This window comes from Bidens hawaiensis, unplaced genomic scaffold, assembly GCF_021521415.1.
Source record: "Bidens hawaiensis isolate Kalapana, Puna unplaced genomic scaffold, B.hawaiensis_p1.1 tig00010729_1, whole genome shotgun sequence".
NCBI classification, from domain to species: Eukaryota; Viridiplantae; Streptophyta; class Magnoliopsida; order Asterales; family Asteraceae; genus Bidens; species Bidens hawaiensis.
Genome location: NW_027491819.1, coordinates 31,569 through 52,345, shown reverse-complemented (window position 1 = coordinate 52,345; position 20,777 = coordinate 31,569). Strand labels below are relative to the sequence as shown.

The 20,777-nt window shown below is 36.9% G+C and overlaps 1 protein-coding gene and 1 pseudogene across 1 annotated transcript; both read left to right on the top strand.

Moving 5' to 3' along the window:
• Positions 1-670: 670 nt before the first annotated feature.
• Positions 671-2,303, top strand: LOC143535905 (cytochrome P450 77A3-like; annotated as a pseudogene).
• A 14,814-nt stretch (positions 2,304-17,117) lies between these two features.
• Positions 17,118-20,777, top strand: LOC143535904 (N6-mAMP deaminase-like). Its single transcript, XM_077030025.1, has 11 exons — positions 17,118-17,203; positions 17,288-17,334; positions 17,417-17,508; positions 17,586-17,645; positions 18,594-18,800; positions 19,553-19,629; positions 19,724-19,793; positions 19,936-20,049; positions 20,131-20,197; positions 20,266-20,370; positions 20,482-20,777. Exons 1-11 carry the CDS (start codon positions 17,118-17,120, stop codon positions 20,598-20,600), a joined length of 1,044 nt encoding a protein of 347 aa, XP_076886140.1. The 3' UTR covers positions 20,601-20,777.

Below are 20,777 nucleotides of genomic sequence, written 5' to 3'. Positions count from 1 at the left end.
GAGTGAAGAATACGAATCCCTCAAAGCGGCCGGGTTACACGAAGAGGCCGCATTATTGCAACGACAATGAATTGAAAAATGCGCGAATACTATGGATATTAGTATTTTTTTTTAGTTATGTATTTTTTTAGTTATGATTTTTTCTTTTTTTTGTATTTCTTTTTAATTTTAATGCATTTTTATTTTATTATTTAAATAAATTAGTTTTTATTTGATTAGTTTAATTATAAAAATAAAATAATAAAAAAAGATACTGTAGGCTCAACTTGTAGCCCCTACATCATTACATCCCAAAACAAATTCGCCCACTTTCCTGACTGGGCGCAACGTGTCACAATTCGCCCACATTTGTAACCCCTCCACTACGCATGGCCTAAGAAAAAACCCAATAAAAATTAAAATATGCGTTATTTTTTTTATGGACATGGAAATGCTTTAAAACACTATATACCTTTTTCGTCAAAAAGTTGGTTTTTGTGTTCCAACCTTTTGCACATCCATGATTTTGTGAAAGAAATTGAAAGCCTTATCTTGTTTTCAACAAGATTACCTCAAAATGTTGGTATTTATGTTCCTACCTTTTATATCTCTTATGTACTTCTAATTTAGTATCCAACGCTTTATGCCCTTTATATATATCCATGCATAGCTCATACACACTTATTCAAAAATGGAACTCTTGGGCATCATGCTAGCCACCATAGCATGCCTCCTTTGTTTCTTGTGGTGGCGACGACGGTCTTACGGCCACCATAAGCTCCCACCAGGACCACCCGGGTGGCCGATACTCGGCAACCTGGTTCAGATCCTCCTTGATAAGCGTCCATTCATGTATGTGGTGAGTGGTTTGCGAGCCAAGTACGGTCCTATCTACACCATTAAGATGGGCCAAAAAACTCTAGTCATTGTTACAAGCTCTAAACTCATCCATGAAGCTTTGATTCAAAAGGGTGCGAATTTTGCTAGCCGGCCACCCGACACGCCTATTCAGTTCTTGTTTAGTGCCGGGAAGAAGGCCATCAACGCCCTGCTGTACGGTCCAATGTGGCGGACCCTACGGCGAAACTTTGTGACCGAGTTGGTGAGCCCTTCCCGGATCTGGCAGAATAGGTGGATCCGGGAATGGGCTCTTGAAGAGCACCTGAAAAAATTGGAGTTGGAAAACTCGCAAAATGGTTTAGTGGACGTGATGATTAACGTTAGGCTCACAATTTGTAGCATTTTGATATGTTTGTGTTTTGGTGCAAAGCTTTCAAAGGAAAAAATGTTGAGTATAGAGAGCGTACTTAAAGAGGTGATTTTGATGAGCACCAAGCGGCTTTCGGATTTCATGCCGGTGCTCCTGATCCTGCCTTTCTTCCGCCGCCCGTATGAGGCGGCCAAGGACCTGCGGAGGAGACAGATGGAGTGTCTGGTCCCGTTGGTTCGGGCAAGAAGAGCGTTTATTGAAAGCCAGAAGGATGGCGCTAACCGGCTCCAACCGGATGGGGGGCTGGAGATGGTGAGTCCGGTTGGAGCCGCTTATGTTGACTCCATCTTTGACCTTGAACCGCCCGGTCACGGGCGGTTAAAGGAGGAAGAGTTGGTGTCGCTGGTGTCAGAGATGACACTGACACCAGCGCCACCACAGTGGAGTGGGCTATGTTCGAACTGGTGATGAATCAGGACATACAAGAAAAACTTTACCAAGAAATAGTGGAAAAAGTTGGCGTGAATGGGGAGGTTCAAGAAAGTGATGTGGAGGAGATGGCGGATAGAAGTATCTATCCGCGTTGGTTAAGGAGACCTTCAGGCGACACCCACCAAGCCATTTCATTCTTTCACATGCCACCACGGAGGCGACAGAGCTCGGTGGGTACGTGATTCCACCGAACGTGAACGTGGACTTCTACACGGCCTGGGTGGCCAAGGATCCGGAGGCATGGGAAGCTCCGGAGAAGTTTCGGCCCGAGAGGTTTTTAGAAGGCGGAGACGGGGTGGATGTGGACATCACCGGGACGCGGGGAGTGAACATGATGCCTTTTGGTGCGGGCAGGAGGATCTGTCCCGCGTGGAGTTTGGGTACGTTGCATGTTCAGTTATTGGTGGCCAGAATGATTCATGCATTCAAATGGGTTCCGGTTGCGGGTAACCCGCCCGACCCGGCTGAGAAATTTGCTTTAACCGTAAACATGAAGAATCCACTCAAGGCAACGATTTTGCCTAGGGACAAGTCTTGAATTCATCCATTTCCATTTATTGTTTTCCATTGGTTATGAATTACTAGTTTGAAATCCTTGTAGTAGTACCATGTTCTCCAATAATAGTTAAAAACATAATAATTATATTTTTTATCCTACTCGACTAGGTGAAACGCCTTGTGTGTTGTCAAATATGTATTTTTATTTAAAAAATTGGAACATTTTTTGAAATAATATAGTGTTATTTGAGTAAGTTTGACACTAAATAAAGATAAAAATTTTATTTCATGTCAAACCGACCTGATTTGACCCTTAACGAAAAAATACGTACATTCACTCAACCTGCCAACCCGCTGTCCATCTCTAGTCAAGGTAAACTTGTTTTAAAAATCCATTCAATCTCAAAAATAAATGAACATGTCAAATACAGCTTTGTAAACCATCAAACACCAAACCTATTAAGTTTTTTTATTCATTGAGAGCATATATGATCATCTGAATATTATGCCTTTAGTGTTATCCATAGTTTACAAGCTTGATTTCATATGCTATTCCCGTATGCCATATCTCTTATTCAATCTTGCTATACGTCCAAGCTCTCCCCCATCGGTAGAGGTCCTCATACGGAGTCGCACACTTACTTGAGCAGTGCGGGAGACTGGGGAATGGGTCGAGTAAAGTGGAGACTCTGAAATATAAATAACTATTTACTTTTGTAGAATGGGCGGGTAAGCTAACATGTTAAAACATAACGATTTAAAACAGGTCGAGTTTGGTTTGAATCAAAGCGGGTTCTAATCAAAATAGGATTGTGTCAAAATGGGGTTCAGTTTAAAAGTTCCTATTATAACTTACTCTACCTGGTATATCTATTTTTAAACCAAAAAAATTGATTAAAATTATGCAGAACCAGAATGTGCGAAACTATTGGCTTAAAACATAAAAACGAATAATACAACGCATAAAGATCACCACAAGCTCTGCAAATGTTTTGTAATTTCAATACCAAAATCGAACTGAAATGCAAGTAAAAAATATTAAACCGATTGAACGCAACAATAAAATAAACTAAAACGTGTTGTTACCTTTCGGCATTGTTATCATGTTATGTTTATTTGCAGACAAATAAGTAAATAACTTGCACAACAGGCATTAGCTGTTAATAAGTGTCGACAACAAATAGCTTTCCTTGGTTGCTGGGTATATATTAATTTTCTTTTATAAGTTTTAAGAAAACATTTAATGATCACACGGTTATAATTTAATAATCATAAATAGAAATCAGTTTTAATAAATGATTTGCGACTTAGTTTATGACTTAAAAACCAGCATTAATCTGGATTTGCAGTTGAAAAAGAAAAACAAGGATTTGTATATAATATTAACTAGGTTATAAACCCGTGCGATAGAACAAAAAAGTTGAACTTAACAACATGAATTATCTTAACACACATTGGCAAAAACAAACCATCAAATAGCTTGAATGATACAAAGTACCTTTAACAGACTAGCTTGGCTTTTAAACGGGCTGGTCTAAACTGGTATGGAAGATGAAATTGTCGAGTTATGAAAGTTTGGATATTACTAAATAGTCAAATACTCAAATAACAATCAAATTATTTCCGAATTACTTTCGCAAGTATACTAAATAATCAAACTCAAACACAATATAAAGTGAAGAAAATAACTTGTTGATTGAAGACACTAGCAAATCCAAACAGCCAACTTGACAACTCATATATGTTCGTTTACCTTTGTTCAATTATGTTCGTGAGTTGTTCGTTTAGATTTTAAACAAACGAACATGAACACAAATATCTGTCCAATTAAGTCCCCATATTCATGTTCATTTAAAGCTAAATGAGCGAAAACGAACATGTCCTTGTTCATGTTCGTTCGGTTCGTTTATAGGCCTAATGAAGATTAACTGAAGAAGTGGAAATCTACTTAATTTTGCTTAATTTAATATACCTGATTGGTTTTATTTTTACAATCAAGCATGCTTATTGCTAGAGTTAGATCAAAGTTTGCTCGAAATCGGCTCGTTTGTAAATGAGTCAAGCCTGGGCCAATTTTGTTAGGATTAAACACACACACGAACCGAACACACACGCAAAAGCAATAAACAACACGAGGATTTAACGTGGTTCGGTCTAAACTGACCTACGTCCACGGGTGGCAACTAGGTATATCTTTATTGGTAACGAATGATTACAAGTATATAGCATTGTTTAAATAGAAATTGAACTAGGGTTTGTAAATTACTGAACAAGAAAACCAAACCGAGCCGGGCTTCGGTCTGGCCACCCTACACCCGTCTGCCCTTTGGACTTCAAAAGATATACCGGGCCAACAAGGCCCACAAACCCAACAATCTCCCACTCAGAGGCCTTGAGTACTCTCGTCTGCACTCTTGATTGTACTTCTGTAATCCAAACATTAACCATCTTCTAGTTGTCACCACCTTCTCATCAATTAATCTGAAGGCCCGTTGAAGCTCCCCGGAGCTCCAACACGTCAGTCACGGCTAAAACTGCCCCTGATCCGTTCTATGTCCCTACCGGCTCCCACTGAAACAAACTACCGGATCCTGAGATACCCTAAGAACAAACACTCTCAATATCAGCAAGTAATCCACCGGAGAGACTTTTACAGCTGGAATACTGGTTTTCTTAATCCACTGTCGACCTGGAACTTTAACTGAAACACGACCTGTGCTCCCATGTCACGATGTCCTTTGACTGATTTAACCTTCCTAGCTCGTTCATCCTGAATCTTCACTTTGGATCTAGGTTTGTTACTTGCAAAACGAACCTTCTTCTGCCCACGAGATTCTGTGAACTGGACTTTGTCTTTCACCAAAACTGAATTCACTCCTTTCGGTGACATATCGACCATATACAACGAACCAATTTTCTTGCCACGATCAATCACGAGATTCCCTTTGACTACTTTTCACTGCCTATTCCCGAACTTAACATCGTGCCCCTGGTCATCCAACTGCCCAACTGAAATCAAACGTTTCTTTAAACTTGGAATAACCCTCACGTCTTTCAAAGTCCAAGAAGTATCTGCTGAAGTTATCAAATCAACATCTCCCATACCCGTAACCTCTAGAATATCATCGTTCGCAAGTCGAACCTTTCCAAAATACCCAACCTTAAGATTCTTCATCGTTTCATTACAGTGAGTGACATGAAACGATGCATCAGAATCCATCACTCAATCATCAACGTTACCCTCAACACTAAGAACTAAAAACTCATCACTAGTGACCTCGTCATCTGTGTCGTCTTCTGTAACGTTCACCTATTTCTTATCATTCAGACACTGATTCCTGAAGTATCCATTCTCTTTACAACCCCAACATTCAATATCTTTGCGAGTCCTAGACTGACTCATCTTCCTGCTTCCATTGCCTCGTTGTTTTCCCTTACCTCTACCTTCTGTGACTAATATATCACTTGATAATTCACCTGAATTTCTGCGTCTTGAATCTACTCCAAGAATCAAATCCCGAATCCCATCGAAAGTAATTTTTGTAGACGAACTACAAACCGCAGACACTGTTTGCGACCAACTGTCGGGCAAAGAGGATAACAACAAAAGACCTTGAACTTCATCATCAAACTTAATGTCGACCGACACTAAGCGGGACAAGATCGAATTAAGATTATTAATATGCGTTGCAATAGACCCACCCTCTTTCATTCTTGTTGTCACTAGCTCTCGGATAAGATAGACCTAATTCGCTGCCGAAGGCTTCTCATACATGTTGGACAATGCATCCATCATACCACGCGCTGTGGTTTCTTTCATGATGATAAAAGCCACATCTTCCAACAACGACAATGTAATACAAGCCCTAGCTTTCTTGTCTAACTTCTTCCAATCTGCTTCTAACAACTTTTCTGGCTTTTCATCATCTAGCACTACATCCAAGTCTTTCTGAAAAAGTAGTGCCTCAATCTGTATCTTCCACCAAACAAACTTCTGTTCGTTAAACTTCTGTATCGAAACCTTTCCGTCTTCTGCAAGGACAATGACTAAAACGAAAGTCTAGATAAAAAACAGAGATAGACACGACAACGAACGGGCCTGAACTTAACGGTTGTTCTACTGAACTCTGTTAAACAATCAACCTATTTAAACGTGCAGCGGAATAACGAACTGCAAATCAGAAACTGAAACTTTAAACTGAAACGATAAAACCTGACAAACGCGGTTGGCACTGGTTCTCCGTATCTTTAACGCTTCTTCTGATTACACAGCTGCTCTTAAACAAAAAATAGGATCTTGATTCGCTGTTTTACTCGTTCTTTGCTTAACCAAAAGCTAATCAAAAATATTAATCTTTAACCCAAGCCCACACAATTTAAGCAACTGGGCCTACTGCCCTTTATAATTCGGCCCAAAAGAAACAACCAACAAAAAAATAAAATTTTATCTAGACTTACAATGGCTACTAACCTTGTTTAAATCTCAAAAGTAGAAAACGAACCACGGCTCCTTTTGAGAAAACAAAAATATCATTTGCCAAAAGTCAACAAACGTACAGATGTTGCTCATGAAGAAGCTTCTTCGCTATCTCTAGCGGTGGGCACGGTGGTGACGCGATGATAAAATTGCTTTAAAAAATAACAAAACCCAAGCCGTGATCTACGGACGGCGACGGCGGCCGTAAACCCTAACGGCGACTTGCAGCGACAGCAACAAAACTAGGTGGCGGCGGTTAATTATCTGCTGATCCTTAACCTATTCTGATGCGACGGCAATGAGCGGCTCTACGTGTTCTTCGTGTGATCCGAACCTAAGCTTTAGATACCACTTGTTAGGATTAAACGCACACACGAACCGAACACACACGCGAAGGCAATAAACGACATGAGGATTTAACGTGGTTCGGTCTAAACTGACCTACGTCCACGGGTGGCAACTAGGTATATCTTTATTGAGTGACGAATGATTACAAGTACATAGCATTGTTTAAATAGAAATTGAACTAGGGTTTGTAAATTACTAAACAAGAAAACCAAACCGGGCCGGGCTTCGGTCTGGCCACCCTACACCCGTTTGCCCTTTGGACTTCAAAAGATATACCAGGCCAACAAGGCCTACGAACCCAACAAATTTAAGCTAGATCATTAGTTGGATTGTTCACTCATACATTTGGCTCGTATAAATTAAAGACGAATTTTAATACACACTTTAGCTTTTAGCCCGCGTGTTACGCGGATTTATTTAGACTTTTTTATATTATTGTAACATCTAGACGTGCAAAAAAAACCCTAACCCGAAAAAATACCCGGAACCGGTATTTTTATACCCGGGTTTTAATACCCGACCCTGCCCGTAGGGTACAAAGAGGGTATGCATTTCAGTACCAAAACCCGTACCCAAAACCGATTTATACCTGATAATACCCGAAAACCATAATCGGTTCCATACCCGGAACCGGGATTTTGAAATACATGATCTATACCTGAAATTATCCGAAAATACCCCTAAAAAGTGAATACCTTAAAAAATCCAATTCATACCCGAAAAATACCGGAAAAAATATGTTTTTTTCAATACCCGGAAATAGGGTATTCAAATACCCGGTTTTTATACCCGAACCGAACCCGATGCATAGGTATGAATTTTACAGACAATACCCGAACCCAAACCTGACCCGGGTATTGCTAATACCTGGTAATACCCGAACCCGATTCCATACTATTTAGTCTTTAGAATGTTTAAGAAAAGTAATTATGATTCAATACACACAAAATAACTAAACTTGGAAACAAAATCTAGTTATTGACCCAATGTACTTATAAAAATTTATAATTAAGTACATGCATACATACTTGACAAGTGCTCGCGCGATGCAGTAGGTGTTTGAACACATACCAATGTAATCATGTAAAAGTAATCGGTGTTCATTGTTCGGTTTGAAACCTTAAAACCGCTTGAACCGGTCATTGGTTAGGATTCACGGTTGGTTTTATTCTTTAACTTTCGGTTTCAATTTTTAACAGTTCAATTTAGATTTTTTTATGACAAAAAATTGTTACTAACGGTTTGGCTCATAGATTTAACTTAAAAACATTCAAAACCATAGTGCGAACATCCATAAGTAACATGTTATATTTTTTTAATTGAAAAAACTACAAAATATGATACTCAAATTAAAAATAATAAAATGCTCATTTTTGTAGTGTAACTTTTTTAAAATATATTAACATATGAAAAGGTTATGATTGTTTAAAAATCATGGGTGGAAAGTTGGTTTAAAGTTAAAATAAAAAATAATATATAGATAAAGATGAAGTGGCAAATTTGTAACTATTTTTTAATTTAACAAAAGTTAATTAAAGTTAAAGGTGAAAATTTGTAAATATATTAAATGAACATGGAAATTTTTTGTTTTAAATACCATATTACCTAGAGTTGATCAAAAAAACCGGTTCCTGGAACCGAACCGGTGGACCCGAACCGGTTCCCACCCGTTTTTGGTAGGAACCGGACCCTATCTGATTCAACCCGATTATCCGTGACCGGTTCTTGCAATTCTGAGTGGGGGCGGGTAGGAACCGGAACCGAACCGGAACCGGTTAGGAACCGGTTCTATCCGGAACCGGTTAGGAACCGGTTCTAGCCGTTGGATCGATTAAGCCGTTGGAAATCGTTTTTTTGGCCGTTTTTTGACCGTTGGGGTCAAAAATAGCCGTTTTTTGGCTCCCCCAAGCACCCCACTACTAGTATAAATAGGTATTTGGTGTCATAGGTTCATCACAACACTCAAAACGCAAACCCGAACGCAAAAAAATACAAAAAAACGCTATTACAACGTTTTGAGTTCTCTAATCTCTTGTTTTCTCTTCTTCTATATTCATATTTGTTGTTATAGCTGCCTCACAATCATCGGTTGGTCAAGGTTCCAACGCCGAACCAAGTTTCGTTCGTATTGTACCTCATAATCGTAATCAAGAGATTTGGTGCAATTGGGATTTGGTTGAATTGAGTGACCATTCATTGAAGGCTCGGTGCAAGTTTTGTGGGGTTTATTTAAACCCACTTTCGAATTCAAATTTGAAGAAACACATCGAAAAACCGTATTGCAAGGCGTTGAAAAAGAACGTCGATTCGCAACAAACACAAATGGATAGTGAAGGCGGAATATTTACATACCAAATTGATCGAGTTCAAGATCGTATGGCGAAGTTTGTGATTCAAGAAGCTTTGCCGTTTAGCCACTTCGACAACCCTCGCTTAACCGCCATGATTCGAGATACGCTTCAACCACAATACACTTACGTAAGTCGTCATACTCTTAAACGTTATTGTTTAAAATTGTGGAAGAAGGCCAAAGAGGTACTAATTGCATATTTTGAATATATAAATACGGGAATAAACTTAACTAGTGATGTTGTTAGGATTAAACGCACACACGAAACTGAACACGACACGAAAGCAATAAACGAACACGAGGATTTAACGTGGTTCGGTCTAAACTGACCTACGTCCACGGGTGGCAACTAGGTATATCTTTATTGAGTGACAAAATATTACAAGTACATAATGTTGTTTATATAGAGACTGAACTAGGGTTAGTAAATTATTATGCAAGAAATCTAAACCGGGCCGGGCTTGGGCCCGACCGCCCACACCCGTCTCCTCTTTTGACTTCATATAATAAACCGGGCCAACAAGGCCTACAAACCCAACAATCTCCCACTCGGAGGCCTTGAGTACTCTCGTCTGCACTCCTGATTGTACTTCTGTAATCTGAACATTAAACTTCTTCTAGTTGCCACCGCCTTTTCATCAATTAACCTGAAGGCCCGTTGAAGCTCCCCGGAGCTCCAACACGTCAGTCAAGGCTGAAACTGCCCCTGACCCATTCTCTGTCCCTACCGGCTCCCACTGTAACGAACTACCGGATCCTGAGATAACCTGAGAACAAACACTCTCCATATTCAGCAAGTAATTCATTGGAGAGACTTTTACAGCTGGAATACTGGTTTTCTTAATCCACTGTCGACCTGGAACTGTAACTGAAACACGACCTGTGCTCCCACTGTCACGATGTCCCCCAACTGATTTAACCTTCCTAGCTCGTTCATCCTGAATCTTCACTTTGGCTCTGGGTTTGTTACTTGCAAAACGAACCTTCTTCTGCCCACGAGATTCTGTGAACCGGATTTTGTCTTTCACCAAAACTGGATCCATTCCTTTTGATGACATGCCGACCATATACAATGAACCCATTTTCTTTCCACGAGCAACAACGAGATTCCCTTTGACTACTTTCCACTGCCCATTCCCGAACTTAACATCGTGCCCTTGGTCATCCAACTGCCCAACTGAAATCAAACGTTTCTTCAAACTTGGAATAACCCTCACGTCTTTCAAAGTCCAAGAAGTACCGGCTGAAGTTATCAAATCAACGTCTCCCATACCCGTAACCTCTAAAATATCACCATTCGCTAGTCGAACCTTTCCAAAATCCCCAAATTTAAGATTCTTCATCGTTTCACTACAGTGAGTGGCATGAAACGATGCACCAGAATCCATCACCCAAGCATCAACGCTACTCTCAACACTACAAACCAAAGCCTCATCACTACTGACCCCGTCATCTGTGTCGTTTTCTGTAACGTTCACCTCTTTCTTACCATTCGGACACTGATTCCTGAAGTGTCCTTTTTCTTTACAACCCCAACATTCAATATCCTTACGAGTCTTAGACTGACTCCTCTTCCTGCTCCCACTGCCTCGCTGTTTTCCCCTACCTCTACCTTCTGTGACTAGCATATTGCCTGATGATTCACCTGAACTTCTGCGTCTTGAATCTTCTCCCAAAATCAGATCTCGAATCCCATCGAAAGTAATATTTGTAGACGAACTACAAACTGCAGTCACTGTTTGCGACCAACTGTCGGGCAAAGAGGATAATAACAAGAGGCCTTGAACTTTATCATCAAACTTAATGTCAACTGACACTAAGCGGGACAAGATCGAATTAAGATTATTGATATGAGTTGTAACTGACCCACCCTCTTTCATTCGAGTTGTCACTAGCTCTCTGATAAGATAGACCTTATTCGCTGCCGAAGGCTTCTCATACATGTTGGATAGTGCGTCCATCATACCACGGGCTGTGGTTTCTTTCATGACGTTAAACGCCACATCTTCCGACAACGACAATGTAATGCAAGCCCTAGCTTTCTTGTCTAACTTCTTCCAATCTGCTTCTGACAACTTTTCTGGTTTTTCATCCTCAAGCACTACATCCAAGTCTTTCTGACAAAGTAGTGCCTCAATCTGCATCTTCCACCAACCAAACTTCTGTCCGTCAAACTTCTGTATCGAAACTTTTCCGTCTTCTGCCATGACAATGACTAAAACAAAAAACTGGATAAAACAGAGACAAACACAGCAATCGCACGGGCCTGAACTTAACAACTGTTTTACTGAACTCTGTTAAATAATCAACCTATTTTAAACGCAGCGGAGAAATGAACTTTGATAAAATAAAACCGAAACGACAAAACCTGACAACACGGTTGGCACTGGTTATTGTTATCGGCAATGGGTCTCCTTGAATCAAAATGTTCGTTGCAAAATAGGATCTTGAATTGTTGAAACTCGTTCTTGCAAACAATAATAACCCAAAAAATAGTTCCAATCCACTCAACTTAAAAAAAAATTAAGCTTCTGCTCTATATTTTTTTTTTCAAAGTCAAGGACATGGATGTCTAGACCCAGCTAATTGCAAAAAAGTATGGTCCAAGCCAAAAATATCAAACAAAGAAAAGATTTCTCTTGGTCAAACTAAACTTTCTTACACAAGAAATCCACTCACGCCTTTGGTTCTAAAGTAAACCACTATCAAGGCTTCTGCCTCTACAAAATCGATCTAATGAACCACGGTGAATCGAGCAAAAAACTCAAGGGTGACGGCGAAAACTCCCGACGTGAACCCTAAGACCAAAAACTGGATGAAAGAACTGACCTTTTCGTTTCCTTAAGACGATCGATGGCACAAGACCGGCTACACTGCCGGCAATGCTTGCTACTTCCTTTGGTACAGAACCCAAACACTCCAATCTTTTACGGCGATCAACCGCGACAACCGGCTGCTGTGGCGGTGAGAATCGGACGACGACGCGGGCGGAACCCTAGCGCAGTAGGGTGGCGGCGACTCGGTGGGTTTCTGTGTTCTTCGTGTGATCCGAACCTAAGCTCTAGATACCACTTGTTAGGATTAAACGCACACACGAAACTGAACACGACACGAAAGCAATAAACGAACACGAGGATTTAACGTGGTTCGGTCTAAACTGACCTACGTCCACGGGTGGCAACTAGGTATATTTTTATTGAGTGACAAAATATTACAAGTACATAATGTTGTTTATATAGAGACTGAACTAGGGTTAGTAAATTATTATGCAAGAAATCTAAACCGGGCCGGGCTTGGGCCCTACCGCCCACACCCGTCTCCTCTTTTGACTTCATATAATAAACCGGGCCAACAAGGCCTACGAACCCAACAGATGTTTGGTCGGCTCCACATGGTCTACCCGAATCTTATCTTTGTGTCACCGCTCATTGGGTAGACCCGTCATCGTGGGAAATGATGAAACGCACCATTGCTTTCGAACTCTTTGAGTATCCATATACGGGAGATAATTTGTTTGAAATTTTAGATTATGTTATAAAAACTTATAAACTAGAAAATAAAATATTTTCAATGGCATTTGATAACACGTCGAATAATACATCGGCGGTTGATAAATTAAAATTAAAATATACGCCGATCTGCAATGGTGTATTTTTTCACTCAAGGTGTGTTGCACATATCATTAATTTAATCGTGCAAGACGGACTTGCTTCGGATGAGGTTACATCGGTTATAAACGATTTTAGACTAATGATACATGAAGTTTTTAAGAAAAGTAAAAAAAGACAAATGGATTATAGAAAATTTTGTAAAGATACGGGAAGAAAAGCTTTGGGAGCTAATTGGGATGTACCTCATCGATGGAATTCCACTTGCATAATGTTTCAAAGTGCTTTGGAACAAAGAGAAACTTTACAAATGTTTCATTCTAGTCTTGCCGAGAATGATTTGGCAATCCCCTTTTCAAATGAGAAATGGGAAATTATCAATGAATTATCGATTTTTCTTGAAGTTTTTAAAACATCAACTACGAAACTATCGGGAACGTATTATCCGACAAGTCCCTTGGTTCTTTCGGAGTTATTTTTAATGGTTAACAATCTTAAAGAATTTGAAAATAAAAGTCCAATGTTTTCAAACATCATATTACCAATGAAGTTTAAATTAAAAAAATACTTTCTTGAATTGCCACCGGTTTTTACTTGCGCCGCCGCTTTAAACCCAATGTTAAATGTTACGGGGGTTGAATGTGTGATAGACGAAATTTTTTCAGCCTTAGATATGCATGAAATTGACCCAAACTTTTCAACAGAGGCAAAAAATTATTTTAACTTGAATTTTAAATTTATGTATGACTTTTATTTAAATAAATATGGGTCAAACATACACATGCCTATGCCGGGGGGGTCTTCATCAAGTTCAAGTGCTACTAGAGTACGAGATCCCATGATTAGCCTTATGAACACCGTTCGCAACGTAACGGCTAAAAAACAAAGGGGTAACACCCCTTCAAGCGAATTAGGAAGGTATAGTGCAAATGATTACTCTACCGGTTTATCCGAAGAGGAATATGGCACTTTTGATCTTTTGGCTTGGTGGAAGGTAAAGGAAACCGAGTTTTCGATTCTTGCCACCATGGCCCGTGATTTACTAACCGTCCAAGCTTCTACGGTAGCTTCGGAATCCGCTTTTTCTCTTAGTGGCAGGGTAATATCGGTGAGAAGAACAAGACTAAATTCGGAGTCGGTGGAGATGTGCATTTGCTTAAAGGATCACTTGGACTCAATCGATCGTATTCAACACGTAACCACTCTCGAAGATGAAACACCACTTGATGTTCGAGTGCACGACGAACAAGAAGGCATTTCTACAAGTAATTCCGAGGAAGAAGTTGCCGCTCAATAATTACGACGAACAAGAAGGCTTTTCTAGAAATAATATGTCACAACTTTATATTTATAAGTTTAATGTTTTGTTAGTTTGTTTTTGAAGATTTTAAAACATGTAACCTTTTTTTTTTTGAACTTCTTAAAGTAAATAAAATGAATTTTATGTTAATTGTTTTGTTTATTTTTCATGCTATACAAATACGAATCGTAGTTTAGAATCCAAATCGCAAACGAAAAACGAAAAAAAAAAAAAAAATTTTACACTGTAACCGGTTGGAACCGGTTACAGTGTAGGAACCGGTTTAGGAACCGGTAAGAACCGGTTAGATAGGTTAGGGGTCCGAGGGTGGGAGAACCGGTTCGGTTCCCTAACCGGTTCGAGCCTGGAACCGGTTTAAAAGGGGGTTTTGAATATAGGAACCGGTTAGGAACCGGTTCCGGTTCCTAGTCCCAAACCGTTTTGAACATCCCTAATATTACCCTTTTCCAACATGTATTATAATTATACCTTGTGCTAAATATTTTGTAAACTATACAATATTTTGTAAATTAATTAAAAATGAAGTGTTTTAACCCATAACTCCTATATTATACATAGGGTCAAGTTATTTTACAAAGGGTAACAAAAATAAGAAGTGTGAGAAGTCATAAATAATTGACATGTGTCAAGTGGGGATCAAAAGAAAAATTGTAGAGGTAATTGTACACATTTTCTCTCTCCACATGCAAGGCACATGTTAATACTTAATACCCCCATCATTTTAGAACGTTTATAACTTTTTCGTATGATATTTTTTTTTTAAAAAAAATTCATCATAATATCAAGCGTTTTTTTTTATCTTTAATATGAGTATGATTTTTGTTATATAAAATGTAAAACAAAAGTCACGTCATTGTGTCTTTTCGCACACCATTGTGTCTTTTCGCACACCATTGTGTCTTTTCGCTTATCATTGTGTCTTTTTTCGTCATTGTGTCATTTCGCACATCAATGTGTCTTTTCGCTTATCATTGTATCTTTTTTCGTCATTGTGTCTTTTCACACACCATTGTGTCTTTTCGCTTATCATTGTGTCTTTTTTCGTCATTGTGTTTTTTCGTCATTGTGTATTTCAACTCATTATTATGTTTTTTTTAAATACTAATAACACCGTTGTGTAATAATAATATGTAAAAATAATGATAAAATAACAAGAAATTATCTAATACATAAAACACAATGATTAATACATGTTACACAATAACTTGAAACATAAAACACAATGGTGAATACGTATAACACAATGACCTAAAACTTAAGACACAATGGTGAATACGTATAACACAATGACCTAAAACGTAAGACACAATGATGAATATATATAACACAATGACTTGACACGTAAAACACAATGGAAACAACATATTATACAATGACTTGAACGTAATATACAATGAACGCAATGCTATTTTTCTCAAATTAAATGAATTTGTCATATGTCAATCCGAATAAAAGACAATGAACGTATTACACGATAACTAAAAGTTAATGACGAACAAAACGACACAATGACGTAATCTTTGTTTTAATTTTTGTCTTTAATATGAGTATCAACTGAAAATATAATGATCAAAATCTATAATACAATTCATATGAAAACTCAACTAAAAGACACAATGAACAAAAAAAAACATAATTAAAAAACCCATTAATTTTTTTTTATTTTTATATAACAATATGATACTCATATTAAAGATAAAAAACGCTTATTATTAAGGTGAACTTTAAAAAAAAATAATGTCGTATGAAAAAGTTATGGACATTTTAAAATGATGAGGGAATTGGCATGTGCCTTGCATGTGAAGAGAGAAAGCCAACAAAGGTGGGTTATTACCTTCATGTCATTTCCATCAATTTTTATTTATTAAACTAATCTTAGTTATTCAAATTTAGGATCAATAGACTGGATTCTTTCTCACCCTTCTCATTTTTGTTGTCATCTGTATTTTAACTTTACCATTATATATAATATAGATAAAGATAGTAAATGTATAGAATTAAACCTTTTGATGACGAACATACCTTAACAAATCGATTGAAATTTATGTTTCTTGAAACATACTCTATTTAGCATCCATATCTTAATCAATCCAGTTTATAAATTTGAGTACATAATCACCAAACCAACCTGGAAAGTATGATAAGTTAGAAGATTGATCTGACATGAAATTGGGATGTGTATATTATTGTTAATTAATATTATTTTAGGTTTACGTGTGAAGCCGAAAAACCGATCTGAAAATAAAAAAACAAAATCGAAACAAAAACCGTTCACACGAAAAACCGATCTGAAAATAAAAAAACAAAATCGAAACAAAAACCGACGGTTTGGTTTTATATTTTTGAAAAAACCGAACGAATAGTTCAGTTTTGGTTTTGCATGTAATAAAAACTCAATCGAATCGAATTCCTAAATTTTTATTGTTTTATTTTTTATTTAAGTAATTTATAAGAATTTAATAAATATGTAACTCAAATATTTTTTGTTAAAGGTATAAAAGTCTATTAGTTAACAATTAACAAAATTGTTTATATCTAAATTCATTATTTATTTTTCGGTCTAAAATTCTCATGCTCAAATGGCAAAAACTGAAACCAAACAGTTTCAAAATATCAAAAAACTGAAGTTTTTGTTTTCCGTTTGGTTTTAGGTCAAAACCGCACCACGCACACCCTTAAACCTTCTAATTTTGAAACGGTCAAACAAACAAACGTTGACTTCACATACGTTGGGGTGCAAAGAAAGATGTTAAAAAACAGGGATGCAGTTACCTCAAACTAGAATATGCTGATTTCGAGTCCTAGAAGATACAAAAAATTGGGGATTGTTTAAAATGGAAGAAGAAGAGTGGGTTTGTATTGTTCCAAAGGTGGAATTGCATGCCCATCTTAATGGCTCCATTAGAAACTCAACTCTACTGTATGTATTATGCCTTCTTTTCTTTCAGTTTCAATTCATCAAATCCAGATTTAATTATTATTGCTTTGCTGCTCAATATTTTAGGGAACTGGCTAGAGAATTGGGTGATTTTGACCATGTCATCAGGAAAAGTTAGTATGCCTTCATTTTTCTAGTTTCTTTACTGCTGTTGTGTTTCTTCTAACAAAAAATGGATTGAATTCCCAAAATTAGATGACCGGACACTACGCGAAGTCTTCAAGTTGTTTGATCTTATCCATGTTGTTACCACCGACCACAAAACGATTACGAGAATCACTAAAGAAGTATGGTCATTTCTACCTTCATATTATTTTGTCTTGATGCAGAATTATCTCATCTTCATTTCCTTTGCTTTTTGTAGGTTGTTGAGGATTTTGCAGCTGAAAATGTGGTTTATTTGGAGTTAAGAACAACTCCAAAGGTACTTCCACATTATAACTTTTTCTATATTATTAGATATATGATTTTCTACTGCATCTCTTGAAAAATATTGTTACTATATGCCAGGCCTGTAAACAAACAAAACGAAACGAATCGATTTTCTTGTTCATGCTCATGTCTTAAGAAAATGAACGTGTTCGTACGTCGATTTCATAAACGGTAAAGCTTATAAAATTTGAACGTCATATTGACTTTAAATTAAAATTAGTAATAAACAAATTTGAATGGACATGCTTAAAGAAATGGACTTAAGTGAAGAGCTATAAACGAACGGACATAAATGAATGAATCTTCACCAACATAAATGAACGAACAGAACATGACATGTGTTCATGTTTGTTCATTTGAATAAGTGAACAAAAAGTTGTGTTCGTGTTCATTCGTTTATTAAATGAACGAACATAAACGAACTTCTCGCAGAACGGTTCATGAACAGTTCACTAAGTTTTACGTGCTAACTTGGATGAAAACATGCTGGATAAATATCACCAAAAGAAAAATGAACTTCTGGCAAAATGACATCAAATTCAAATAATTTTCCAGGACAATCATGAATTATTATTATTATTTTTTTATTATTTTTAACGGGTCAAATGTGCTAAGCAAAATTTGAAAATGATTTGACCTTTTAAAGGTAACGGGTCAAAATGATTTATAGTCAGCCAAGGTGCATTGATTTTCACAACAAGCCCCGAAGTCACTTATTTAAAAAGTTATATGATTTTGTAATCATATTAATTCACCACATAAGTTACATATAATGTTAAAAAAGAGTCATTTTGACCCGCGTAAAATAACAAATTTGACCCATTACTCAGCCTGCGCACCTCTAAAAGTATATACAATTACATTTTATCACGGATTCCTTGTTATTTATCTAAAGAAATGGATAAAGTTTACAGATTTGATCTAATTAAAGTATTTATAGAGGAATGATTCAATTGGTATGAGCAAGCGGTCCTACATGGAAGCTGTTATTGATGGTTTAAGATCTGCGAGTAGTAGTAATCTTGACATCAATTTTTCTTCTGATGATTTTGAACTTTTTTCAAAATTTAAAACCGAAAAGAAGATAATTGTTAGACTTCTACTTAGCATCGATCGCCGTGAGTCTACTGCATCTGCAATGGAAACCGTAAGTTTTTAGAATATCATTTGTATAATTATTACAAGATTTTAGTCCTACAAGTCGCTGTGTTGACCCATTTATTTTAAAATGGGCGATTCAGATTGATTTTGGGTTCAAATCGAACTTAAAACCAACGACCACCGCTCGGTTTTGGATTTTTCAGTTTTACCATTTGGGTTAGAAAATTTTGGTTGGACAAAAAATTTGCTCAAAATAATGAATTTAGGCCTAAATCTTTTTTTGTTAATTCATAGTTAATTGATCATTATACATTTAGGCTGAAATATTTAGGCAACACTGTTTATTAAATTCTTATAAATTACTTAAAATTCAAGTTTAAAAATAAAACTCATAAATTCGGTTCGGCTTTTCCTATTTTAATTACATGCAAAACCTAAAGTTCGTTTATATAAAAAACAAAACCAAACTATTGGTTTCTGTTTGGGTTTGGTTATTATGGTTTGATGTTTCATAGATTTGGGTTATGTTTTATTTCTAACAGGTCAAATATGTTGAACGGGCTGAAAACCATCCAAAGTTTATATATAACGTATAAAATCTTTTAAACCATTTTATTCAATAATTAAGATTATTATTTGAATTTTATGATTTTTGTAACCATATATAACACACTAGGTGTATATAAAAATTAATTAGCCAAAAATCGCATCCCGTCAACCCGACTTCACCAAAGACCTGTTTGGCCCATGTCCAATAATTAATTTAATTATTCTTAAAAACCCTAAAACTTGTTTTAGGTTAATCTTGCTTTGGAAATGAAGGGCATGGGTGTTATTGGAATTGATCTCTCGGGCAATCCGACTGTCGGTGAATGGTAAAAATCAAAACTTTAATCTGTTTGCCATTTCGTTTAATGTGATTTGTTTTCGTAATTCTGAAATATGTTTAAATTATTTTGAAATTTTTAGGGCAACGTTTCTTCCAGCTTTGAAGTTTGCTAGAGAACAAGGTCTTTCGGTTACACTTCACTGTGGCGAGGTCCTCTCTTAAACAAATAAACTAAATTGTTTTGTTTCAATATTTAGATTATTAATGTAATAAGAGTTTCTGTAGTTATATTTAACACATAAGTTATTATAATAGCAACCCCTTTCAACCTGTACTGAGATAGTGGTTTTAGGTACCTAATTCAGTTGAAATTCAATCGATGCTCGATTTTCTTCCTGGTAGAATTGGGCACGCGTGTTGCTTTGAAGATGAAGAATGGAGAAAATTAAAATCTTTCAAAATACCGGTAGATTTATGTTCTTATATCTATTTTAATGATATGTTTGTATATTTAGCGGTTTTTATAAGTATTTTCTTTTGCATACAGGTTGAAATATGTTTAACGTCCAATATACGAACCGAGACGATTTCTTCCGTAGATGTTCATCATTTTGGTTAGATTTTAATTAGAAATGGCAATTTTACCCCTTGACTTGAGAATAAATGATGTTTTTGTTTACAGCCAATCTTTACAAGGAAAACCATCCCATTGTTCTTTGCACGGATGACTCGGGGGTGTTCTCGACAAGTCTTTCAAACGAATACGCTCTTGTATCTTCTACTTTTGGTTAGTAATATTTAAGTTATTATTATTTACCACTATCATGTGACATATTGGATGCATAATTTAATGTATGATAAGTGATTTGATGTTTTATCTTTAATGTACGTTTTGAAGGTCTTGGAAAGATGGAATTGTTTGAACTAGCCAGAAAAGCTGTTGATTTCATATTTGCTGGAAATGAGGTAAAGAAGGAACTAATGAAAGTGTATGAATCTGCTGCTAGGACACTATAGAACAACTAGTCCTCACAAAATACAACACTGTTGAGTGTTGTGATGTTATAATTCTTTGTGGAACACCATTGTATGTTGACCTTATATTATTTCTATTTTGACCTTAGAAATTGCAATTATCCAAAAGGGTATGAACAAATATCTTGAATCTAAACTTAAGTCACTTAAATATAATTA

Excerpts from the sequence above, each read along its gene's own strand:
- LOC143535904 (XM_077030025.1), top strand. The coding sequence starts at position 17,118 with ATGGAAGAAGAAGAGTGGGTTTGTATTGTTCCAAAGGTGGAATTGCAT. Across the intron at positions 17,204-17,287 it reads ATTAGAAACTCAACTCTACT|GGAACTGGCTAGAGAATTGG; the intron begins GTATGTATTATG and ends TCAATATTTTAG. Across the intron at positions 17,335-17,416 it reads TGACCATGTCATCAGGAAAA|ATGACCGGACACTACGCGAA; the intron begins GTTAGTATGCCT and ends TCCCAAAATTAG.